This window comes from Indicator indicator, chromosome 20 (assembly GCF_027791375.1).
Source record: "Indicator indicator isolate 239-I01 chromosome 20, UM_Iind_1.1, whole genome shotgun sequence".
NCBI lineage: Eukaryota > Metazoa > Chordata > Aves > Piciformes > Indicatoridae > Indicator > Indicator indicator.
The window spans coordinates 4,799,891-4,826,096 of record NC_072029.1 but is presented as its reverse complement, the minus strand read 5'-3'; the positions used below and the strand labels follow the sequence as shown (position 1 = coordinate 4,826,096).

Below are 26,206 nucleotides of genomic sequence, written 5' to 3'. Positions count from 1 at the left end.
CATATTAATGCATTGACTACAGCCAGCAATGTCTCCTGTACCTGAGCAGTCTCTAGCAAGTAACCACTTCACCAGCTGCAGGGAGGAAAGGATGTGGGCAGTTCTGGAGCCGTAAGCAACACTCGATCTGCCAGGACTGGTCCCAACAGGGGCAAGTTTCACTGTGTAACCCTTACATGACAAATAGCCCATAGCCTGGTTACAAGTATCACAGCCTGTGTCCTCCTCCCTCTCCTTGGAGCCCTGCCGTGGCTGCTTAGGGCCGGGGAAGTGAATGGCATTGCTGGTGGGGATTTGGCTGAGGCATTGGGCTTAGTGCTGTAAAAGAGAGGTGCCAGAGCTGTGAATTCAGAGTGCTGCCCAGCTGGCAGTGACTTTCCCAGCTCAAAGGAGGAGCACAGCCTTTTAGCTGAATCACTGAAGGGCCACGCAAAGCTCCACTGTGAGGCGTGGAGCAGAGACACCTCTTGTTAGACAGGGAAATGCAGAAGGTTCCCAGAGAAGCAGCACTGCACTCTTAGAGGAGCCTTGGTTTCCTCTCCTGACCCCCTGTCTGGGAAAGCCCTCACCCTCCCCACTCAGCTTGATTTCCTGGGGCAAACACTGAGGTTCCCTTCCTGGCCAAGGCACATGCAGTAGGCACCTTGCCAAGGTCCCTGTAGTGCTGTGCATGGTGCTGAGTGTGCATAATTGGGATTCAGTAGAGTCTGTCTGCACCCTGGCTCCCAGAGCTGTGTGGTTACAGAATCACAGAAGCAAGCAGGTTGGAAGAGACCTCCAAGCTCATCAAGTCCAACCAATCACCCAACCCTCACTGATCAACCAGACCATGGCACTAAGTGCCTCATCCAGGCTTTTCTTACACACCTCCAGGGACACTGACCCCACCACCTCCCTGGGCAGCACATCCCAATGGCCAGTCTCTCTCTCTCTGTGAAGAGCTTCTTTCTAAGCTCAAGCCTAAACTTCCTCCTGCACAGCTTGAGACTGTGTCCTCTCCTTCTGTCACTGGTTGCCTGGGAGAAGAGCCCAACCCCCACCTGGCTACAGCCTCCCTTCAGGTAGTTGTAGAGAGCAATGAGGTCTCCCCTGAGCCTCCTCTTCTCCAGGCTAAACACCCCCAGCTCCCTCAGCCTCTCCTCACAGGGCTGTGCTCCAGACCCCTCCCCAGTCTTGTTGCCCTTCTCTGGCCACATTCCAGCATCTCAACATCTCTCTTGAATTGAGGAGCCCAGAACTGGACACAGTACTCAAGGTGTGGTCTCACCAGTGCTGAGCACAGGGCAGAATGACTTCCCTGCTCCTGCTGGCTACACCATTCCTGATCCAGGCCAGGATGCCATTGGTCTTCTTGGCCACCTGGGCACACTGCTGGCTCCTGTTCAGCCTACTGTAAACCAGTACCCCCAGGCCCCTTTCTGTTTGGTGTTAGTGCAACTTTCTTCAGGGGACCCTTTTCCTTATCTCTAGGGCAGCAGTGGCACAAACCTCCCATGGGTACTGCCCCACACCTGGGTCTCAGGGTATGGTTAGGGGAAGTACTGAGAGGTAGAGAGTTCAGACCCAAGGTTTGGTAGGTACTGTGTGATGTGGAAACTTGGTCTCAGTCTCATTATCTCATGTAGTGCTAAAGGTGGGGGAGGAGAGAAAATAAAGAGAAGCATTTCAGCAAGCAAGGCAGCATGAAAAAAATAAAGTTTGAGATTAAGCAAAAAGTTTAAAGCCAAACCACTTCTGAGCTCTGCAATGATTTCAGAAGAATGTAATATTTGTTTTCTGAAATGGAACATCCTTCCAAAATGGGAAAGCAAAAAGCTCCCAGAAGAAGTTCAAGTGTTTGAAAAGCAGAGATGCTTCAAACATTCTTTCAATGGCACTGCCTTTGCAACAACACTGACATGGGCACCAGCAGCACTGCACCAGACAATGCCTTTGCCTGCTCCTGATCAGCTTGGAAAAACCATAAGGCAGCAGAACCCAGAGGAGGGAGTTTCAAGTCCCACACCCCACCCCTGCAACTCCAACAAGCACTTGGCTGTGACCCTTACTGGACATATGGTCGGTGCAGTGATAGCTATGGGACCCAGGAATGGGAGAGGAACCAGAAGGCTCTCTGAATGCTTGCGACAGGGCCAAGGTTAACAGAGAAGTTCATATTTCAGCATAGCACCAGTCAGCAGGACAAGCTAGGGTTGAAAGAGGATGAAGCATGACCCAGGAGAGAAAGCAAGCATGGAAAGCCTTGGGGGTGTTGGGTGCTGAGCAGCTCCCCAGGAGCCAGCAGTGCCCTCCTGCAGCCCAGCAGGCAGCTGTGTGCTGGGCTGCAGCCAGAGGAGTGTGGGCAGCAGGGCAGGAGAGGGGATTCTGCCCCTTGACTCTGCTCTGCTCAGACCTCACCTCCAGTCCTGCCTCCAGTTCTGGTGTCCCCAGCAGAAGAAGGACACAGAGCAGTTGGAGTGAGTCCAGGGGAGGCCACAAAGATGATCCAAGGGCTGGAGCAGCTCTGCTGTGAGGGCAGACTGAGGGAGCTGGGGGTGTTCAGCCTGGAGAAGAGATGACTCCAGAGGGACCTTAGAGCTGCCTTCTAGTACCTGAAGAGATCCTAGAGGAAGGCTGCAGAGAGACTTTTCCTGAAGGTTTCTAGAGACAAGACAAGGGGGAATGGTTTGAAGCTGAGGGAGAGAAGGATTAGACTGGAGCTGAGGAAGAAGTTCTTCAGTAGGAGGGTGGTAAGATACTGGAACAGGTTTCCCAGGGAGGTTCTGGATGCCTCCTTCCTAGAGGTGTTGAAGGCCAAGTTGGATGAGGCTTTGAGCAACCAAGTCTAGTTGAGAGGTGTCACTTCCCATTTCAGGGAAGTTGGAGTAGATGATCTCTGTGAGGTCTCTTTCAACCTAAGCCATTCTATTATTCTTTGAAAGAAAAGCAAGAGAAGAAGAAACTGTTTTTGCTGGTGCCATTTCTTGGTTTCTGTGTTGGAAACTTCAATATATCAGGGCACAAACTCATGTGTGATGACCAAGAGGTGCACAGAACCCAGACCTTTGACTCTGGTTAGCCAGAGGAACTCTGGTTGGCCCATAGGATGGGCTGAGGAGAGGAACAGAGGACAGAGCAATCCATTCGGTCTCATTCAGCCAGGGCAGTGGTGCTCAGCGCAGAGTGCTCTTCAGAGCAGACATTTCTTAGTGGGTGTGTTAGCAGCAATAGTCACTGAAGTATTCAATCAAAGGCAGCTGAAGGAAGTGTTTAAATAAAACAAGTTCCAGCTTCAATTACAACCAAAGAAGTTTCAAATGTGGCTGTTGAGTGACCACATTTCCCCAGAAAGCAACCTTTACAGAATCACAGAACCATTTGGGTTTAAAAAGGCCTCTAGGATCCACTCCAACCTTCAACCCACCACCACCATGGCCAATAAACCCTGCCCCAAGTGCCATGGCCACATGTTTCTGGAACACCTCCAGGGATGCTGACTCCACCACCTCCCTGGGCAGCCTGTTCCAGTGCCTGACCACTCTTTCCATAAAGACTTTTTTCCTAATCTCCAACCTAGCCCTCCCCTGGAGCAATCTGAGGCCATTTCCTCTCCTTCTACTGGAGGATCTGCAGCAGTAAGCCAGGCAGTTCCACAGGAAGGCTTTTCTTGCTCATGACCTGGAGCTGGTAGGAGGGCCTGAGTAATTACTGTGGCCCATACAGCAGTGAGTAGAGTTAACTTTTTTTAATCATTCAAGACCAAGGAATGAAATCTACTGCAGGGCACAGCAGGAGAAGGCAGTCAAGGGTTAGGACTGGTGTTACAAAAAGTAATTGGGCTGGGATTTAGTTTTTAGAGCAGGAGGCCTGGGCAAACTTTAATGCTACTGAGATCTTAACAAGCACTTAGCTGTGGACAGGAGTAGCTGTGACACAAACCTTCTCTAAAGGTTCATTGCCTGGTGTTAATGATGCAGCTGCCCCACTCCCCCAAGACTGCAACCAGCAGCAAAAATTTGGGAGTTAAGTCTTGAAACAACTCACACAGCTTTGTGCAGTGGCCACAGCAGCATCACAGTCAGCTGCACATCTGGCAGCTTGCTGCACATCCACCTTTCCCAGCCTTGCTTGCAGGTGGAAACACAACACAGACTGCTCTGTGGCCAGGAGGACCTCTGTTGCTTGGATTGTTACATCTTATGAGGAGGCTGAGGGGAAACCTTCTCACTCTCTCCAGCTCCCTGAAAGGAGGCTGGAGCCAGAAGGGGGTTGGTCTCCCTATCCACAAGTGAGAGGATGAGAGGAAATGGCCTCAAGTTGCCCCAGGGGAGGATTAGGTTGGAAATTAGGAAATTTTCTTTGCTGCAGGAATGATCAGGCATTGGAAGAGGCTGCCCAGGGAGGTGGTGGAGTCATCATCCCTGGAGGTGTTTCAGAAAGGCAGAGCTGTGGTGCTGAGGGCCATGGTTTAGCCCCAGCCTTGGTGGAGTTAGAGGATGGTTGGACTGGATGCTCTTAAAGGGCTTTTCCAACCAAAATGATTCTGTGATTCTCATTTCCACATATACTTTTTAGCAACAGTTGACCTTTTCTTGGGGAGGGGTTTTAAGGTGACATTCAAAAAGGTTGGACTAGAAAGGCCCACAGTGAACACAGAATGGTTTCACTTGGAAAAGACCTTTAGGACCAGGGAGTCCAAGCATTTTCTCCTTGTCCTCCATCCCATATGTTCTACCCTTTTTCTTTTCAGATCAGTTTTCCATCCCTCTGCTCCTCTCTGGAGGTGAGCTACACAATTGCAGTCCATGATCCTCTTCTCCTATTCTCCTTCCTGTCTCCACAATACAAACTTGGGTTTCTGTTGACCTTTCCTCTTTCTGCAGCCTCTCCTCTTGCCCTGCCTTTATTAAACACGAGTCCTGCTTTTGTTCCGGACTCATACATCAACCCCTGTGGCTTTTACCCAGGTTAGTCAGCACAGCAGTCCCAGCAGAGGCTGTGTGCTCTTGTCTGAAGAGGAGGACAGCATCTGGCTGTCTTTGGGGTATCCACTCAGCTCTCCTGCAAAATTATTGAGAGAAATCTGCCTGCTTTCAGTGAGCAGTTTTGGAGAGTCTTTATCAACCAACAAACTGATCAGCAACCCTCACTATCTGGCACAGCTAAAGACTGGTTGCACTTAGCTCCACACCATTTTCATAAGCAGGAGAGCTGAATGGCCAAAATTAACACAGAACCCTTTGGCAGAGACTTTCTCAGTTCCAAAGAGTCAAGGATGAATTTTTCACTGGCAGGCACTCCTGTTCCTGGGTCCTCTCCGATTTCCAGTTACTCTGCTCATGGGACCTCATAGACTACGTCTGGAATACTGTGTCCAGTTCTGGGCTCCCCAGCTCAAAAGGGGCAGGGAACTACTGGGCAGAGTCCAAAGGAGGCTATGAGAATGATGAAGGGACTGGAACATCTCTCTCAAGAGGAAGGACTGAGAGCCCTGGGGCTATTTAGTCTGGAGAAGGCTGAGAGAGGATCTGATCAACGTCTATCAATATCTGAGGGGTGGCTGTCAGGAGGATGGAGGCAGGCTTTGGGCTCTTGTCAGTGACATCCTCCACAGGGTATCACACAGGACAGGGGGCAATGGATAGAAACTTAATTGCAAGAAATTCCACCTCAACATGAAGAGAAGCTTCTTTACTGTGAGGGTGCTGGAGCCCTGGAGCAGGCTGCCCAGAGAGGTTGTGGAGTCTCCTTCTCTGGAGACTTTCCAACCCCACCTGGATGTGTTCCTATGTGACCTAGCCTGGGTGCTCCTGCTCTGGCAGGGGGGTTGGACTGGATGATCTCTGGAGGTCCCTTCCACCATCCAACATTCTGTGATTCTATTATTTGCTTCCTAAATGATTGCCGCATCAGAGCCTCACACAGGAGTAGGATGTGAGTACCCTCAAAAGCTGCTCCAGCAGCATGCCAGCAGCATGCAGCCCCAGCACAGGCACTCCATGGGCACACCAAGGTGGGTGTGCAGGAACCTGTCTGGTTGGGTGAGTCACAGAGCTGCAGCCTGCACAGGCAGAGAGCAGAATTTGCCAGAGCCATCATTTTAACAGCAGTACCACCAAACTGCACTAAATAGTTTTTAGCAGAGAGCTGAGGTGGCTCCAAAGAAATGAGATGTAGAGGTACTTAGAAGCTGGGTTGTCTTTGAACTCACCTTAGTGTGTGTATGTCCTCCCCTTTGTGATGGAGCATCCTAAAAATGGATGATAAGGAGCTCCTCTCCCTTGAAGCAGGTGATAGGAGGAGAGGAAATGGCCTGAAATTGTGCCAGGGGAGGGTTAGGATGGAGAGTAGGAAAAATTTCTTTGTTGCAAGAGTGGTCAAGGATTGGAACAGGCTGCCCAGGGAGGTGGTAGAGTCACCATCCCTGGAGGTGTTCAAGAAACCTGTGGCCATGGTGGTGTGGGGTTGGTGCTTGGATTCAGTGCTGTTAGAGAGCTGCTGCAACCAAAGCAGTTCTGTGATTCTACAAACACTCAGTGTGTAGGAGTGCACAGCAGGTTTGCTAAATGCCACTGTGCCTTGTGCTGATAGCAGCCTCAAGGAGGGGATCTACCTTCAAAGGAAAGCAGCACCTAGCCAGTTTCCCTCCTTCCAGACACTCTAGCAGGAACTCCTTTGCCAGAGAAGTCTTCAAGAAGGAGAATAGTTTCCAGGAGCAGTTGGAGGCTAAAGCAGATGGAGGTTTCCTTTTTACCTTGTTTTGAAGTGGTCCTTGCTTGGCTATTGCAGATGGGAAAGGTTTCTGTGGTGGTTCTTATCACTCTCAAACACCACAATTATTTCTCTATCTCCCAGGAAATGAGCTTGTCCCAGGCAGTAAGTCCTGATCTCTGATGGCTTCCACCCTCTCAATCACAGCATTATTGAGGCTGGAACAGACCTCTGAGATCACCAAGCCCTAACATCTATGACCTCACACCACCACAGCAACCAGACCATGGCACTGAGTGCCACATCCAATCAGGGTGGGCAGCAGGGCAGGGAGGAGATCATCCTCCTGTGCTCAGCACTGGGGAGGCCACAGCTGCAGTGCTGTGTTCAGCTCTGGGCCCTCCCTGCAGGAAGGACCTTGAGGGGCTGGAGCCTGTGCAGAGCAGGGCAGGGAGGCTGGAGAAGGGCCTGGAGCCCCTGGGCTAGAGGAGGGGCTGAGGGAGCTGGGGGTGTTGAGGCTGGAGAAGAGGAGGCTGAGGAGACCTCAGTGCTCTCTCCAGCTCCCTGAAGGGAGGTTGCAGTGAGCAGGGGACAGCCTCTGCTCCTTGGTGTCAAGCCACAGGAGCAGAGGAAATGGTTCCAAGCTGCCCCAGGGGAGGTGCAGGCTGGATGTTAGGAAATCTTTCTTCCCTGGAAGGGTTCTCAGCCATTGGAATGTTGTGCCCAGGGCAGTGCTGGAGTCACCATCCCTGGAGGTGTTTCAGCAGTGTGTGGAGCTGGTGCTCAGGGACATGGATTGGTGTTGAGCCTGCAGTGCTGGGTGGAGGGTTGGCCTGGATGGGCTTGGAGGCCTCTTCCAACCATTGTATTCTGTGATTTTGTGGTTTTCTTTGTCTATCTTGGTACCTGCAACTCTGGAAAATGTGCTTTCCCAACACAAACACCAAGAGGTTTTCCAGTGCCTGGAAAATGCTCTGCAGTTGTAATGACAGCACAGCTCCTGCCTAGGAGGCTGAGGGGAAACGTTCCCTAAGCTCAGTGGGAAGCAGCAGCTACAAGTAGTCTCCTTAGCCTGATTCATCAAGATTCTCAAGCAGATGAGGCTTCTTAGGAGGAAAAGAAACAGAAGCTGCAGCATGAGCTTGTTGTTCAGAAGGCCTGGGTTTAGTTCCTGCTTTGTGACTGGCTTTGTGTAACTCACCAGGAAAGCAGATCCCCCCTGCAAGGCTAAGCAATGCCCTCTGCTCACCTTACAAAGCTGCTGCCAGAGCCATGCAGGGCAGGCTGTGAGATCTGACAGCAAGCTGGCAAAGGTGGCTGTGCTATAGATGGTGCTGTTCCCACACCTCCACACTTCACAGCCTGGCTGACCTGGGAGCTGCCAGCCTGCAGGTCATGTGCTGAGGATGTCTTGATAGCTATTTTATCACTCTCCTTTGAGTAGGATCATTAAAACATTTCCCCCACCTTCCTGAAGTGGTCTTCATCTTCCATGCTTTGGGTTGGTTATTTTTTAATCTGTTTGGTAAGGTTCTCTCTCCCTACAGCAGTTTCCCCTCTATTGAAGGGAAGGGGAGGTCATTATTCACCTCCCTCTCCACACATTGCCCTCTCCCCCTAGAGCATGTAGAAGAGGCTCACTCCTTCCATTCAAGCATGGAAAAGACATTTTGAAGATGTTAGTCCCAACTGCTGCACCCCAGAGCCAGCTGAACAATTTGAATCAAATCCTTTGTTCAGAAGACAAAGGAACCAGCAAGGAGGATAATGGATTATCCACTGTCAGGTCTCATCTGGAGCTTATCTAAAGGGTGCTTTGATAAGCAGAGTGAGAATCTGTGGTGTGACTAATGCAGCAGCATTATGTGGCTGTAACCTGTAACACACAGTCAGACCAGGATCAAAAGAAACTCTGCTGCAGGGTGTTCAGATTGGATAACAGCAGTGGAGGAAAGGCTGGAATCTCATCCATTGATAGAAGGGGAAAAAGAAATTAAAAAAAAAAAAAAGGAAAAATACTTTTCTAGTAGGAGTGAAGCATAGCTGGTCCTGCATCTGGGGAGGAATGACAGCAGGCACCAGGACAGGTCAGGAGCTGCCCTGCTGGAAAGCAACTCCATGGAGAAAGACCTCAGAGTGCTGGTGGGCAGCAAGTTCTGCTTGGGACAGCAATGTGCCCTTGTGGCCAAGAGAGCCAATGGGATCCTGGGGTGCAGCAAGAAAAGTGTGGCCAGCAGGGCTAGGGAGGTTCTGCTCTCCCTCTGCTCTGCCCTGCTGAGACCACAGCTGCAATCCTGTGTCCAGTTTTGGGCTCCCCAGTTCAAGAGAGACAGAGACCTACTGGAGAGAGTCCAACAGAGAGCTATGAGGATGCTTAGGGGACTTGAGCATCTCTGCTGTGAAGAGAGACTGAGAGCCCTGGGGCTGTTTAGTCTGGAGAAGAGAAGGCTGAGAGGGGATCTGAACAATGTCTATCAATCTCTGAGGGGTGGGGGGCTGGTGGAGGGGGTACACAGCAATAAGCCAAGGAACAATGGATACAAACTGGAACACAGAAGGTTTCACCTCAGCATGAGGAGAAACTTTGGTGTGAGGGTGCTGGAGCCCTGAAGGGTAAACACCCCCAGCTCCCTCAACCTTTCCTCATAGGGCTGTGCCCCAGACCCCTCCCCAGCTTTGTTGCCCTTCTCTGGACACATTCCAGCAGATCAACATCTTTCTTAAACTGAGGGGCCCAGAACTGGACAGTTACAGCAGAAATCCTGGTTTGCTACTCTCCAGATCCCTTCTCAGGCTGCTCTTCTGCATGCTAAAGAGCCCCAGGGCTCTCAGTCTTTCCTCTTCACAGAGATGCTCCAGACCCCTCAGCATCTTCATGGCCCTCTGTTGGACTCTGTCCAGCAGTTTCCTTTCACTCTTGAACTGGAGAGCCAAGAACTAGACACAATACTCCACATGTGGCCTCACCAGGGCAGAGAATAGGGGAAGGAGAATCTTCCTCAACCTGCTGACCACACTATTCTGCACACCCCCCAGGAGTCCACTGGCCTACAGCACAGTGCAGAATTGCCCCAAAGGGCACAATGATGTTTATTGATGTACCCCATCTGCTCTGTGCACCATGTGGCCTCTTTCCCCCATCACACATTTCTCCATCCAAAACATCCACATCTTTCACAGCCTTCCCTCTGACTCTTTGCAACACAAAGAGGAGAGCATAGAGGTGAGGCACTGGAACAGGTAAGTTGTGAAGGCTCCAAGCCTGCAAGTGTTCAAGGCCAGGTTGGATGAAGCCTTGAGCAACCTGTTCTAGTGGGAGGTGCCCCTGCCCATGGCAGGGGGGTTGGAGTAAGTGACCTTTGAGGTCCCTTCCAATCTAATCCATTCTGTGCTTCTATGGACATTGATGAGATGTGCCTCACGGATTTCATGTTCCTGCATGTAATGAATAGTTTTTGCCCTAAAAACATTCATTGTTCCTAAAGACTCTGATAGTGGTTACTGAAGAACAAGAAATGTAAGCTTATGCATTAAATAAAGAAAATAAACTAGGAAATTGATTGCAGTAATAAACTCCAGCAAATATTCATGGGCAAGAGGGTCAGCAGAAGTTAAGCAGTGACCCTGAAGTAAGAGAGCATTATGGCTTTCAACTCCAATCTACTGAGCACAAAGAAACAAATTGATTTGTTTTAAAGCTTGGAAAATTAAACCAACCCCAGTAAAAGCCTTCTGGTGCAGATCAGCAAAACCACAGTGACCCTGGCATCAAAGCTCTTCCACAAAACCAAATGTCACCACAGACACTGAAAGGCAAGAGTCTGCTCCCCTTAATTCAAGCAAACCCTCCCTAGGGCCATCTCCCTCTTGCAGCCTTCCAGTGCCTGAAGAAGGCCAACAAGAAAGCCAGGAAGGGACTTTTTACAGGGGATTGTAGTGATAGGGTGAGAGGGAATGGATTGAAGCTGGAAAAGGTGAGATTTAGGATGGAGATTAGGAAGAAATTCTTTGCACTGAGGGTGGTGAGACACTGGCACAGGTTGCCCAGGGAGGCTGTGGCTGCCCCCTCCCTGGAGGTGTTCAAGGCCAGGCTGGATGAGGCCTTGAGCAACCTGGGCTGGTGGGAGGTGTCCCTGCCCATGCTGGGGTGGTTGGAACTGGATGATCTCATAGGTCCCTTCCAACCCAAATGATTCTATGGATCTAGGAATCATTCCCTAATGGCTTCATTGCTGGGAACAACAGCAGAACTTGAGCTAGCCCTGGGGACCAATGTGACAGTACAGAACTGGCTTTGTGAGGGAAAAAGAGAAAGCTGGAGAGAGAGCTCAGAGATGAAATAGAAGGAAGAAAAATAATTGAAAACATTTTTCTTAATAATAACAATAACCCCAAACCCAAAAGCTCTATTTCAATCTAACCACACTTTGGTTTTAACCTCAAACCAGGGTGCCAGCACCCCTAAGGCATGCCCCAACCACATCTGCACAGCAGCCCCTCACCACCCCTACACACAGCATGTACCTGAGCACCACAGAGCTGAGCATGGATTTGGCCTGCAGCATCAATCCTTCAGGTTCAGAGCCACCATTTCCCCTCTTGCAGAGAGATCCAGACTCCACGGCAGCCTCTTCTGCAGGCTACAGCCTGGGTGAGCTGCTGATGCCTTCTGCTGTGGGCAAGTTCTCCTCTCCTCGTCAGGCTACCCCAGAGACACCTGCAGGGTCTGCATCCATCACCTTTGTGTAAGCTGATTTGCAGCCTTTTGTAGCAGCTGCCTCTCATTAGTTGCTTGCTGGAGCAGTAAGTAGGGAATGGGGGAGGAGAGGTGAGGGGATTGTTAACCCTTCCTGGGTGATTGCTGTGGGTGAAGAGTAAATTATTCATAAAATCCTTTTGGTTGGAAAAGACCTTCAAGGTCATAGAATCACAGAATCAGTCAGGGTTGGAAGGAACCACAAGGATCATCCAGTTCCAACCCCCCTGCCGTGGGCAGGGACACCTCACACTACAGCAGGCTGGCCAGAGCCTCATCCAGCCTGGCTGCAAACACCTCCAGGGATGGGGCCTCAACCACCTCCCTGGACAACCCATTCCAGGCTCTCACCACTCTCATGGGGAAGAACTTCTTCCTCACATCCAGTCTGAATCTCCCCACTTCCAGCTTTGCTCCATTCCCTCCCAGTCCTATCCCTACCTGACACCCTAAAAAGTCCCTCCCCAGCTTTCTTGTAGCCCCCCTCAGATACTGGAAGGCCACAAGAAGGTCTCCTCAGAGCCTTCTCCTCTCCAGCCTGAACAACCCCAACTCTCTCAGGCTGTCTCCAGAGCAGAGCAGCTCCAGCCCTCTGCTCATCCTCGTGCCCCTTCTCTGGACACCTTCCAGCACCTCCAGATCTTTCCTGCAATAGAGGCTCCAGAACTGGACACAGAGCTCCAGGTGTGGTCTCAGCAGAGTGGAGCAGAGGGGGAGAATCCCCTCCCTGGCCCTGCTGGCCACACTTCTCTTGCTGCAGCCCAGGCTCTGCTTGGCTCTCTGGGCTGCAAGTGCTCACTGCTGGCTCCTGGTGAGCTTCTCATCCCCCAGCACCCCCAAGGCCTTTTCTTCAGGGCTGCTCTCAAGCCAGTCCCTGCCCAGCCTGTATCAGTGCTTGGGATTGTCCCAACCCAGATCATCATCATGGTCTTTGGTAGCTCCAGCTAGTGTGACCAGGGAAAGAATTTTCTAACTGTCAGATAAAAGAAGACTGAAAGATTGTACCAGCTCTCTTTTATGAGGTTATATGGTCTCTGCTCCCTAGGAACAAGTGCTGGGACCAGAGGAAATCCTCTCAGGTTGCACCTGGGGAGGTTTAGGTTGAAGATTAGAAGATATTTCTTCCTGGAAAGGCTTCTCGAACACTGGAGAAGAGGAGGCTGAGGGGAGACCTCATTGATCTCTACAACTGCCTGGAAGCAGGTTGGAGTCAGGTGAAGGTTGGTCTCTTTTCCCTGGTATCAGGTGATGGAACAAGAGGAACTGGCCTGAAATTGTGCCAAGGGAGGGTTAGGTTGGAGATTAGGAAAAAATTCTTTGCTGCTGGAGTGCTCAGGGATTGGAACAGGCTGCCCAGGGAGGTGGTCATCCTGGGGTGCATTAGGAGGGCTGTGGTGAGTAGGTCAGAGAGGTTCTCCTCCCCCTCTGCTCTGCCCTGCTGAGGCCACACCTGGAATATTGTGTCCAGTCCTGGGCCCCTCAGGGAACTGCTTGAGAGAGTCCAGCACAGAGCCACAAAAATGATGAAGGCAGTGGAACATCTTCCTTATGAGCAGAGCCTGAGGGAGCTGAGGGCTCTGTGGCTTGGAGAGGAGGAGCCTGAGGGTGACCTCATTGCTGGTGATAAAGATGTGCAGGGGGAGTGCCCAGAGGCTGGAGCCAGGCTCTGCTGGGTGATGCCCAATGCCAGCACAAGGGGCAGTGGTGGAAGCTGAGGCATAGGAAGTTCCATGGAAACAGGAGGAAAATTATTTCCCTGTGAGGATGACAGAGCTGTGGGACAGGCTGCCCAGGGGGGTTGTGGAGTCTCCCTCTCTGGAGATATTCAAGACTTACCTGGATGTGTTCCTGTGTGAGCTGCTCTAGGTGCTCCTGCTCTGGCAGGGGGGTTGGACTGGATGAGGTTTTGAGGTCCCTTCCAGCCCCTAACATTCTGTGAGTCTGTGAAATTTGTGCTTCTCTATGTGAGGTCTTCTGTGTGTGCATGCTGAGTTCAGAAACAGAACAAGAAGAAAAATCTTGAGGTAAATCAGCTCTGTTCTGGGTACATGGAGACAGAGATTGGTTTTAGTAAGCACACAAAATGCACTGTTTTGGGGGCAATGATCTAACAGAGAACCTGTACTGAGCATTGGTCCTTATACAGGAACATCTAATTAGGTTCCAATCCCCTCCAACTCCTTGATTCAATAATATACAGCAGAAGAATAAAAAAATAACAACATGCTCAGGAGTGGAGGTGAATAAAGGAACCTTTTAGCTACTGTGATAAAATTTTCTATTAGAAATATTGTTAGCACAGTATCAAATTGCATTAAAAATAAAAACCCTATGTCATATTCAGATGGCAAGTATAGAATCATAGACTCATAGCATCATTTGGCTTGGAAAAGACCTTGAAGATCCTTGAGTCCAACCATTCTCTAACCCCACCTCTCTGGGCAACCTTTCCCAGTGTTTGAGAAGCCTTCCAGAGGAGAAGTTTCTTCTGATCTTCAGCCTATAACTTCCCTGGTGGAACTTGAGGCCATTTCCCTGAGGCCATATAAGAAAAAGATTAAGAGAGAATAACTTTAAATTAGTATGAGTCAGACTGTGTTTCTTTCCATTAGGCCACCCATTAAAATTACATTTAACACACCTCTAAACAGAGAGGGGGAAAAATACATATTTTGGTCAAATATTGATGGAGAATGCATAAAAATGTATGAAGAAGAAGAAGAGCAGAGAGTTATGTATTATGCATCTATGGAAATGAAAATGAGCTCCTTTACAATTTAGATCTTGAGGATGTTGCTAAAGCAGAGAATTTCACAGGAACCTGTGAAACATACACAGAATTTATCCCAGAAAGCATCACAACCGTGATTTTGCTACTAGAAAAGATATTCACAGATGCATAAAATGGTTTAGGTTGGAAGCAATGTCAAAGACCCTCCAAGTTCCAACCCCTCTGTGATGGGCAGGGACACCTCCCCCCAGCCCAGGTTGCTCAAGGCTTCATCCAACCTGGCCTTGAGCAGCTCCAGGGAGGAGACATCCAGAGCCTCCCTGGGCAACCTGTTCCAGTGTTCCACCACCCTCATGCTGCAGAACTTGTTCCTAACATCTGCTCTGTCTGCTCTTTTCCAGCATAAAAGCACTTAACTCTCTGTCCTTGAGTCCTGTTGGATGTATTTATTACTCTGACATCCTGTGAAGTGCTGTGGGGTGTGTCTGTGGTGCACTGCAGTTCTGGAGTCAGTTATTTCTTCAATGTAAAATCAGCACACCAACAACTGATCTCTATTCACATAGTGAAGAATGTGTCCTGAAAACAGGGCTCTGCTGCTTCTCTTGTTCATCAAATGTTTCATGAGGAATTTGAAGGTGTCAGTTAAAACCCTCACTAAACAGATATTCTAGATTGGTGATTCTCCCCCTCTGCTCCACTCTGCTGAGACCCCACCTGGAGCTCTGTGTCCAGGTCTGGAGTCCCTACTGCAAGAAGGATCTGGAGGTGCTGGAAGGTGTCTGGAGAAGGGCCACGAGGATGAGCAGAGGGCTGGAGCTGCTCTGCTATGGAGACAGACTGAGGGAGTTGGGGTTGTGCAGTCTGAAGAGGGGAAGGCTCCCAGGAGACCTTCTTGTGGCCTTCCAGGATCTGAAGGGAGCTCCAAGAAAGCTGAGGAGGGATGTTTTAGGGTGTCAGGAAGTGATAGGACTGGGGGGAATGGAGCAAAACTAGAAGTGGGGAGATTCAGATTGGATATTAGGAAGAAGTTCTTCCCCATGAGGGTGGTGAGACACTGGCACAGGTTGCCCAGGGAGGTGGTGCAAGCCTCATCCCTGGAGGTTTTTGCAGCCAGGCTGGATGTGGCTGTGAGCAACCTGCTGTAGTGTGAGGTGTCCCTGGCCATGGCAGGGGGGTTGGAACTGGCTGATCCTTGAGGTCCCTTCCAACCCTGACAATTCTGTGATTCTTTAAGAGTACATTCCTAGGTGTATCCTTTTGATTTGTGCTGTGTCAGTAGCAATTTTGCCTGTGAGCCCAGGGCAGCAGGTAACCCTCAGAGCCCTACTTGCATCCCTGAGTTAATTTATTAAGTGATTAATGACATTGTTAGAAGGACTGGAGCCCTACTTTACAAAAAGGAGCAAGTCATTGTTAATTACCTGACAACTCTTTGCATGAATCATGGTGAATGCTTTAACTGCTAAGGTAGCTTTCATGCATGGTTTCGCTTACAATTATCAAAGCACAGAATTGCTTGGGTTGGAAAAGACCTTTAAGCTCATCCTGTCCAACCAGTCTCTAACTCTACCCAGGCTGGGGCTAAGCCATGGCCCCCTGCACCACAGCTCTGCCTCTTGGAAACACCTCCAGGGATGGGCATTCAACCACCTCCCTGGGCAGCCTGTGCCAGTGCCTGAGAACCCTTTCAGGGAAGAAGATTCTTCTAATACCCAACCTAAATCTCCCTTGGTGCAACCTGAGGCCATTTCCTCCTGTCCTATAACTTGAGACTGCATCTGCAGAATCATAGATTGGAAGTGACTTCTAAGATCATCAAGCCCAACCATCAACCCAGCACCACCATGGCCACACATTTCTTAAGCACCTCCAGGCATGGTGACTCCACCACCTCCCTGGGTAGCCTGTTCCAATCCCTGACCACTCCTGCAGCAAAGAAATTGTTCCTGTCTCCAAGCTAAACTTCCCCTGGCACAATTTCAGGCCATTTCCTCTCATTCTGTCACCTGATACTATGGAGAAGAGACCAACCCTCACCTCACTCCAACCTCCTTTCAGGGAGCTGTAGAGAGCAATGAGGTCTCCCTTCAGCCTCCTCCTTCCCCAGACTGAACACCCCCAGCTCCCTCAGCTGCTCCTCACCAGCCCTGTTCTCCAGACCCTTTCCCAGCTTCATTGCCCTTCTCTGGACCTGCTCCAGCTCCTCAATGTCTTTCCTGGAGTGAAATGCCCCAAACTGCTCCTAATGCTCCAGATGCAGCCTCATCAGTGCCAAGTCTAGGGGGAGAATCACTTCCCTGCTCCTTCTGGCCACACTGTTGCTGATCCAGGCCAGGATGCTGGTGGCCTTCTTGGCCACCTGGGTACACTGCTGGCTCATCTCCAGCTTATTAATGTCCACTTTCTGCTAACATGTCCCTGTGAATACAAATAGATTCCTAATGCCAATGCTGTTGAGAGAACATTTCCAACACAGCTCTACCTGGCTGCTCAGTCAGTTGTGTTCTAAGCCTTAGATACCAACACCATGATAAAGGTTCAGCTACAACTTCCCTTCTTCACATACCACAGACACTGTAAAGTACTTGTCACAGAATTATACTGGTTTATGGCCAGTGTTAAGTGGGGAAAAAAGAAAAAGGAGAGTTACTTAAAGAAATAGAACCAAAAGAATAACATGAAGAGCAAAATGAAAGGAACTTTCTTTTGAGGGAAAAAAAAAAGAATGGATTCACAGAATCACAGACTGTTAGGGGCTGGAAGGACCTTGGAAGCACATCCAGTCCAAGCCCCTGCCTGAGCAGGAGCACCTAGAGCAGGTCACACAGGAACACAGCCAGGCAGGTCTTGAATATCTCCAGAGAGGGAGACTCCACAACCCCCCTGGGCAGCCTGTTCCAGGACTCTGTCACTGTCATAGGTGAGGAAAAAAATTTTCCTCCTGTTTCCATGGAACTTCCTCTGCCTCAGCTTCCCCCACTGCCCCTTGTGCTGGCATTGGGCATCACCCAGCAGAGCCTGGCTCCAGCCTCTGGGCACTCCCCCTGCACATCTTTGTCACCAGCAATGAGGTCACCCTCAGGCTCCTCCTCTCCAACTACAGAGCCCTCAGCTCCCTCAGGCTCTCCTCATGAGGAAGATGTTCCACTGCCTGCAGCAGCTTTGTGGCTCTGTGCTGGACTCTCTCAAACAGTTCCCTGAGGTCCTTCTTGAGCTGAAGGGCCCAGAACTGGACACAATATTGCAGATGTGGCCTCAGCAGGGCAGAGTAGAAGGGGAGGAGAACCTCTCTTGACCTACTCACCACAGCCCTTCTAATCCACCCCAGGCTGCCCTTGGCCTTCTTGGCCACCAGAGCACATTGCTGGCTCATGGTCAACTTCCCATCCACCAGGACCCCCAGGCCCTTTTCCCCTTCAATTCCCTATAATAACCTTCCAATTATTTATTATCCCTGACTTTCAAAATATGCAGACAATATTCCACCACTGAATTCTCACTTCAGGTTTTTTTTGTGTGTTCTTCACAGCTGTATGCTGATCATTGTGCTGGGTGTGAACTGACTTTTTCCTCCTGTTATGATCAATCAAAGTCTTTGTTCTGGGAATGATCACGTAATTACAGAGAAGATTAGAGAATTCCCATGAATAATTTGTGTTCATTTCTCCCTCTTAAACTCATTTAACCCAGTTGAGCATGCCTTGCTGACTTGCCTGGCACTCATATTTTCAATGAAAAGTAGAAACTCAACCCTCCCCTCTTGCTGATAACTTTTTCTGCCTTCATTCCGTTGCCTCCACATTTTCTTGACCTTTACCAACTCTTCTCCCAAGCATAATAATTTGACACTCTTCATAAATATTGGGAGAAATGAAGTCCTTTGAGGAAGAAGTGGTCAAAAGGAGAAGTATTTGCATTTAAACCTTTACTGTACTGTCAGAATGGAAAATGTTTGCCTGTAGTTGGAACCACCGCAGTGATTGGATGAGAGGGAATGGAATGAAGATTCAGGAGGGCAGATTGAGACTGGAGATTAGGAAGAAATTCTTTCCAGTGAGTGTGGTGAGGCACTGGAACAGGTTGCCCAGGGAGGTGATGGATGTCCCCTCCCTGGAGCTGTTCAAGGCCAGGTTGGATGAGGCCTTGAGCAACCTGTGCTGGTGGAAGGTGTCCCTGCCCATGGCAGGGGGTTGGAACTGGATGATCTTGAAGGCCCCTTCCAACCCAACCCATTCTGTGAATCTATGAATATATTTCAGCTTATACTACATGGAGGACCTGAGGGCACACCACAAGCCATTCTATTTTAGCTACCACACTCCACTCTCTCCATTTCAACACCCAGGTCACAAGCTTTGTGGTCTTGAATCCTCTGCTAGGCTGAACAGGATGTTGCTCTTTAGCCATATTAAGAGGATAAATAATTACAGAACAGTAAATGAGCTCTAATTGCTGGTGTGATTATGGGTATGTTTTGTTTGCCTCCACCCTCCTTCAAGATTCATTTGACTGTCCTCATGAAATTAAAATGCAAACCCACCAAAGCCTAACATGCTCTGCCTTTGACCAAGCTAGAACCCACCTCAACACGAGGAGAAACTTTGGTGTGAGGGTAGAATTAGATGATCCTTGTGGTCCCTTCCACCCCTGACTGATTCTATGATTCATGAAAATGAAATAAAAATGATAATTTTTGCCTTAAAACTTCAGTCTGAGGCTATTGTTAGTCAACTGCTAAGCAAAAGACAAGAACCATAGAGTGAATAGTTAGGGAATAGTTGGACTTGATCTTAAAGGCCTTCTCCAACTAAAATGATTCTAATATTCTATGGATACAGGGATATCTTTTGCAATAAATAAATTGTTAAAGTTCAGAAAGGTGAAGATTTCATTCTTTAAAAACTTTGCATCAATTATAAAAATTGGAAAAATTCTTGGTGAAAATCCTACCTTGCTTCAGAGAGAATCCAGAAGATTTCCAGGTATTGGAACAGGCTGCTCAGGGAGGTGGTGGAGTCACCATCCCTGGAGGTGTTCAACAAATGTGCAGACAAGGCACTTCAGGACATGGATTAATGACCATGGTGGTGCTGAGTGGGTGGTTGGACTCAATGATCTTAGAGGTCTTTTCCAACCATAATGATTCTCTAAGTCACAGCTCTCTTGGGAAATAGCTACTGATAAGCAAGATGGGAGTTCTTGGAGTTCTTTTGCAGCAATTCTTTAGAACCTAGAATGTTTTGGAAACACAGTGTAGAGGAGTTGAGATTAACATGGAGCTCAAAAAGATCAGATTCAGTAATTGAAGCTGAATAGAACAGTGGAAAAGAGTTTGGCAAATCACTGTATGGTCTGGGTTGGAAGGGACCTCCAAAGCTCATCCAGTCCTAACCCCCCTGCACTCAGCAGGGACATCCCCAACTAGGTCAGGTTGCCCAGAGCCCTGTCCAGCCTCACCTTGAAGATCTCCAGGGATGGAGCCTCAACCACCTCCCTGGGCAACCTGTTCCAGTGTTCCACCACCCTCATGGTGCAGAACTTGTTCCTCACATCCAATCTCAATCTGCTCTGCTCTAGTTTGAAGCCATTGCCCCTGGTCCTGTCCCTGCAGGCCTTTGCAAACAGTCTCTCTGCAGCCTTCTTGTAGCCCCCTTCAGGTACTGCCAGGCTGCTATTAGATCTCCCCAGAGCCTTCTCTCCTCCAGGCTGAACACCCCCAGCTCCCTCAGCCTGTCCTCATAGCAGAACTGCTCCAACCCCCTGAGCATTTTCCTGGCCCTGCTCCATCTGATCCATGTCCTTCCTATATTGAGGACTCCAGACCCTCAATAAAGGAAGGACAAGCCAGTTAGGAGATGAAAATATGAGCACCATTAATAGTAAATTCAGAAGATTTAGTTTCATAAGGGAGAATGTGATAAAAATTGTACCAACATTATTTTTATCCCTTTAATGATTGCAATTTTTTACAGCTGTAGGTAGTGTGACAGTCAGATTGGGGCTTTCAGAACTGCAGCACAACCAGCATTTGGGTGTTTAATGAAATTCTGAAAGCAGTGCTGGGCTGTTGCAAAATAAATGAGGATTTGACTCCCTGGGATTGACCTCTTAGGAATGTTCAATATCTGTTTATAGTGTGGAGGTCAATGGTCTCACACAGATCTATTGGAACACCAGAGTTCAGGAGCTGGAGGCACTTGGCACTTTTGCTGGGTCAGGGCTTTCCTCTGGGTCTCTCCAGGTACAAGCACAGTTAGCAGGTTCTGTGTTTCTGTCTTACTGATCTCATTTCAGAAAGAAAACAGCAAACAGAATCACAGAATGGTAGGGGTTGGAAGGGACCTCCAGAGATCATCCAGTCCAAGCCCCCTCCCAGAGCAGGAGCACCTAGGGCAGGGCACACAGGAATGCATCCAGATGGGTCTTGAAAGTCTCCAGAGAAGGAGACTCCACAACCTCTCTGGGCAGCCTGCTCCAGACGTCCAGCACCCTCACAGTAAAGAAGTTTCTCCTCATGTTGAGGTGGAACCTCCTGGGTTCCAGTCTGCATCCATTGCCCTTTGTCTTATCACAGAACACCACCAAACAGAGCCTGGCCCCTTCATCCTGACCCCCAGCCCTCAGCTATTGACAGACATTGATCAGATCCCCTCTCAGCCTTCTCTTCTCCAGACTCAACAGCCCCAGGGCTCTCAGCCTTTCTCCACAGCAGATATGTCACAGTCCTTTCATCATCCTCATAGCTCTTCATTGGGCTCTCTCCAGCAGGTCTCTGTCTCTCTTGAACTAGGGAGCCCCAAACTGGAGACAGTATTGCAGGTGTGGTCTCAGCAGGGTAGATCCATGTGATCCTCTTGTCAGAGTTACTCATTTAAAACCCCATGAATAACAGTTGGTAACTTCCAAGTAATGCTGGCATTGAGGCAGACATGAGGACAAAACCCATCAAGCTCCATCAGCTTCTTCAAAGCAGCAGTGGGGCAGGAGAGAGCTGTACAAATCCAGGGCACAGAGGAGGAGAAGCTGCAACATGAGTTACCTGTGCTGCCAACTCACCAACAGGATGCCAACAGGAGCTGATCAGCACATGAGTATGAGCCAGCAGTGTGCCCAGGTGGCCAAGAAGGCCAACAGCATCCTGGACTAGATGGGCAACAGTGTAGCCAGCAGGGCCAGGGAAGTGATTGTCCTCCTGTACCCAGCACTGGTGAAGCCCCGTCTGGAGTCATGGATTTAGTTTGGTGCCTCTCACTCAAGTCATGGATTTAGTTTGGTGCCTCTCACTCAAAGAGACATTGAGGTGCTGGAGCTGGTCCAGAGAAGGGCAATGAAGCTGGGGAAGGGTCTGGAGAACAGGGCTGGGGAGGAGCAGCTGAGGGACCTGGGGGTGTTTAGCCTGGAGAAGAGGAGGCTGAGGGGAGACCTCATTGCTCTCTACAGCTCCCTGAAAGGAGGTTGGAGCAAGGTGATTGTTGGTCTCTTCTCCCTAGGATCAAGTGCTAAGGTGAAAGGGGACTCAAGTTGCCTCAGTGGAGGTTCAGATTGGAGCATAGAAAGAACTTCTTCCCTGAGAGGGTTTCTCAATTGCTCAAACATGCTCCTCAGGGAGGTGGTTGAATTCCCATCCCTGGAGGTGTTTCAAAGAGGCAGAGATGTGGTGCTGAGGGCCATGGTTTAGCCCCAGCCTTGGAAGATTTAGAGAATGGCTGGACTGGATGAGCTTAAAGGCCTTTCCCAACCCAAACCAGTTTATGTTTCTTTGTGTAGCTGTGAGCCAGACAGTGACTGAAGCTTATTTTCAGTTTGAAGTTAGGACACATTAGGGAAACAATCTTGAGAGACCAAGATTTTGGGTGGGCTATGGAGCTTGGAAAAGAGCTGAGGGTACTACAGCGGGTTACAGAAGAGAGGGGAAAGAGAAATAGGAGGTTTTAGAATGCAGCAGAGAATCACTTGTGAGCTTCTTGCAGGGAAAGTATGAAGGGAATGATGGCCAAGCATCTATGGGATGGAAAAAATGCCAGTGAGATAAGAAGACTTGTCAAACAGCAGGTCTGTGGCCTTAGGTAGGAAGCCATGGAGCACTCACACTAAGAAAATGTGAAAGAAAACTAAACCAAACCCAACCCAAAGCCAAGCCCCAACCAAGCACTGCTCTGCATGAAGGAATGAAGCCAGGCTTTGGTGGGCTTTGCTGTCTTGGCTCTCAGAAGTCTGATAAGTGTCAAGCATTTCAGCCTTCCCTGGGTGGATGTCTCAAGGAGATACTTTGAGCTCCCCAGGTGTCTGCTTTTATGACATTTGTAGGAGTTTAGTACCATTTGGAACGCACCAGTGGGTTAAAAATTAAGCAGGCTGTAGAACACAGCACAAGGGCAGCAGGAACACTTCCACCCTTAAGCTATAAATGACCACCAGTGGGCATTGTGGAAAATGAGCTTGTGCCAGGTTATTTAAGGTGTGCAAGCCATGCCTGGTGTCACAGAGGAGGACAGCCAAAATCAGGAGGTGATCCCCTAACATCTTCCTCATGTAGGAATGGGGTGACTCAAATCTCAGCTGGGTGGGAGGCCAACCCAACCAGCAGAAGCAGGGTTTCCTGAACATTATTGCTTCCACCCTCTGGCAAACCACTAAGTTGATATCTCAGCAGTGCTGTGGTTAAGCACTGCAGAGCAGGGCGGAAGGGAATTAGGTCAGATCTGACTACCAAGGTTAATAACAAATACATGTTTAAAAATAATAGTGCATACCAGTAAGTCCCATGGATGGATCCCACGCTGAGCTGACAGCTCTGTGACCACCTTTCATTCAGCTTTGATGTTTCTAATGACACAAGGACTTGTCTTCTGCTTCTGCCCCTTGGAATGCTGAAAGAACTGTGGAAAATCCCTGTCTGAGGCAAAACTGTAGAGCAATGTCAGTCATCATTCCTCAAGCAACAGACATGAAATAATGATCATCTCTAACCTCTAACCTAGAGGTGATTAAACAGTTTATTAACATGCTGGGAATGGAACTGTGCAAATCATAGAATCATAGCATGTTAGGGGTTGAAAGGGACCTCCAGGGATCATCTACATCACCTGCCAGAGCAGCATCACCTAGGGCAAGCCACACAGAAACACATCCATGTGGGTCTTGAAAGTCTCCAGAGGAGACTCCACAACCTCTCTGGGCAGCCTGCTCTAAGGCTCCAGTACCCTCATAGCAAAGAAGTTTCTCCTCATGTTGAGGTGGAACTTCCTGGGCTCCAGTTTGTACCTGCTGTTCCTTGTCCTATCACTGGGCACCACCCAAAATTGCCTGGCCCCTTCGTCCTGACCCCCACCCCTCAGATATTGATAAAAATATTGATCAGATCCCTCTCAGCCTTCTCTTCTCCAGACTAAATAGCCCCAGGGCTCTCAGCCTCTCTTCACAGCAGAGATGTTCCAGTCCCCTCACCACCCTCTGTTGGACTCTCTCCAGCAGATCCCTGTCTGCCTTGGACTGGGGAGGCCAAAACTGGACACAGTATTGCAGGTGTGGGGAGGTCAAAACTGGAGGCAATATTGCAGGTGTGGTCTCAGCAGGGCAAAGTAGAGGGGGAGGAGAACCTCCCTGGACCTTCTGGATACACTTTTCTTGATGCACCCCAGGATGCCTTAATTCTTAGTTAAAGTTACCAGTCTCTTCATGCACCAATAGAAATGGCAGGATACCAGACAGATAGATAGACAGACAGACAGATAGATAGATATTTTACTGATGTAAGGATTCACTCTTTAACATGAAATTTCTTTCTGAACACAATGATTTTAACAGAAGAGTCATCCTGTGCAGAGTTAATCATCCATGCTGTGTGTGTGTTATGGTATCATGAGATCAGATCTCAGAGCAAATCTTCAGGCAAAGGGTTACAAGAGATATTGATCCTGCTGCTTGCTGTCTGCTTTCAAGGAACTGCACAATTTCTCAATGTCTTCTGATGCTTCACCGTAGAGAGGATTTGGAAAACAAGTGACATTCACATCTTCATTGACCAGGTACTAAAAGACAAAGCATAGAGTGGAATGAAAACCCAAAGGCCTTCTGTTCCCATGTTAGAATAGTTGTAGACTCATCACAGAAGTAACACAAGATGCTAAGTTCAAAGAAAACTCTACAGCTTCTGAATTCTTTAGATCAGATCAAATTTTCACCTCAGCTCCACCAAAACCATTATTCACTCTGTACACCTGATTAAGTCATTTAACCTTCCTCTGCATCTGAAGCACAATAGAATTGTTTCAGTTGGAAGAGGCCTCTAAGGTCATGGAGTCCAACCATCAACCCAACACCATCATGGCCATCAAACCATGTCCCTCAGTGCCATGGCCCCATGGTTCTTGAACACCTCCAGGCATGGAGACTCCACCACCTCCCTGGGCAGCCTGGTCCAATCCCTGACCACATTTGCAGCAAAGAAATTATTCCTCATCTCCAAGCTAAATCTCCCTTGGCACAATTTCAGGCCATTTCCTTGCCTGATACTAGGGAGAAGAGACCAAAGCCACCTCACTGCAGCCTCCCTTCAGGGAGTTATAGAGAGCAATGAGGTCTCCCCTCAGCCTCCTCTTCTCCAAGACCAAACACCCCCAGTTCCCTCAGCTGCTCCTCCCCAGCCCTGTTCTCCAGACCCTTCCCCAGCTTTCTTGCCATTCTCTGGCCCTGCTCCAGCTCCTCAATGTCTTTCCTGTACTGAGGGGCCCAAAACTGACCCCACTGTTTGAGGTGTGGCCTCAGCAGTGCTGAGTGCAGGACCATGATCACTTCCCTACACCTGCTGGCCAGAAACATCCCCAGCTTTGTTTTCCCTCTCTCCCCAGCTCTTGCTCCAACACACAATCAGTATTACCTGGGGAGAATCTGTGCACAATGCTGTAATTGCAGTGGGTGACTAATTTGGAAGCACACTTCTGTAATCTTCACCATAGAATCATTAAGGTTGGAAAAGACCTTTATGATCACTGAGTCCAAGCATAACTCAACTACCATGACCAGGAAACTATAGCCTGAGGTGCCACCAATGATCAGTTCTAATTTCCCTGAATGAGGAATGTGTGAGAGAAATCAGATGAACTCTTCAGGTAAAGACTTTCACAATGCTAAACATTTCCTTCAGCATCTGCCCTGCTGGGCAGAGCTGGACCAGTCTTTGGTGTAACTCATAGCTAAGGGAAGCAACATGGTTGAAATTGCTTTATGAGGTCCTTGTCAGCCAGTCTAACCGTGGCCATCTTCCTCAGATTTGTAGAGCTGCTCACATTCTGAGTTACTATTGACCTTAAGTGACATTTTCCCCCCTACTCTGCAGATGAATTTCATTTAACAGCCTAATATATATCCTGCCTTAGAAGGGAAATGTGTGATACATACCTCATGCCATGGAGAAACACTGATCTGAACAGTGGGTGAGGTCGCATATCCAGGAGACTATAAAAAGAAACAATAAATGGCTTCAGAATATTTTTAGTGAGCTGTAAATAACATCCTGCAAACATCCTTCCATGTGGCTGGATGAGTAACACACTCTAGGGATCCTAAACTACCAGGCAATAGCACAAGCAAGTGTGTGACAGAACTGTAGAATCAGAGAATTGTCAGGGTTGGAAGGGACCTCAGGCACCATCCAGTTCCAACCCCCCTGCCATGGCCAGGGACACCTCACACTACAGCAGGTTGCTCACAGCCACATCCAGCCTGGCTGCAAAAACCTCCAGGCATGAGGCTTCCACCACCTCCCTGGGCAACCTGTGCCAGTCTCTCACCACCCTCATGGGGAGCAACTTCTTCCTAACATCCAATCTGAATTTACCCACTTCTAGTTTTGCTCCATTCCCCCCAGTCCCATCACTCCCTGCCATGCATGATTTCAGTGGTTGGAAAGGGCTGTGGAGAAGTGTTTTGTCTTTATGAGACTTAGAGACACATAACTTGTAAGAGAGAAGAGCTGGCCAGAAGATTTCCCCAAACAGCTGGCTGGAGATAAGAGCTCTTGCTTG

The 26,206-nt window shown here is 49.1% G+C and overlaps 1 protein-coding gene across 1 annotated transcript in view; it reads right to left on the bottom strand.

Annotated features, from left to right (window-relative positions):
- Positions 1–24,079: 24,079 nt before the first annotated feature.
- MALRD1 (MAM and LDL receptor class A domain containing 1) overlaps positions 24,080–26,206 on the bottom strand; it is a 195,545-nt gene continuing 193,418 nt past the window's right edge. The window contains 2 exon segments of the mRNA XM_054389960.1: positions 24,080–24,211; positions 25,581–25,637. Of these exon segments, the coding sequence (XP_054245935.1) occupies positions 24,080–24,211; positions 25,581–25,637 (189 nt within the window).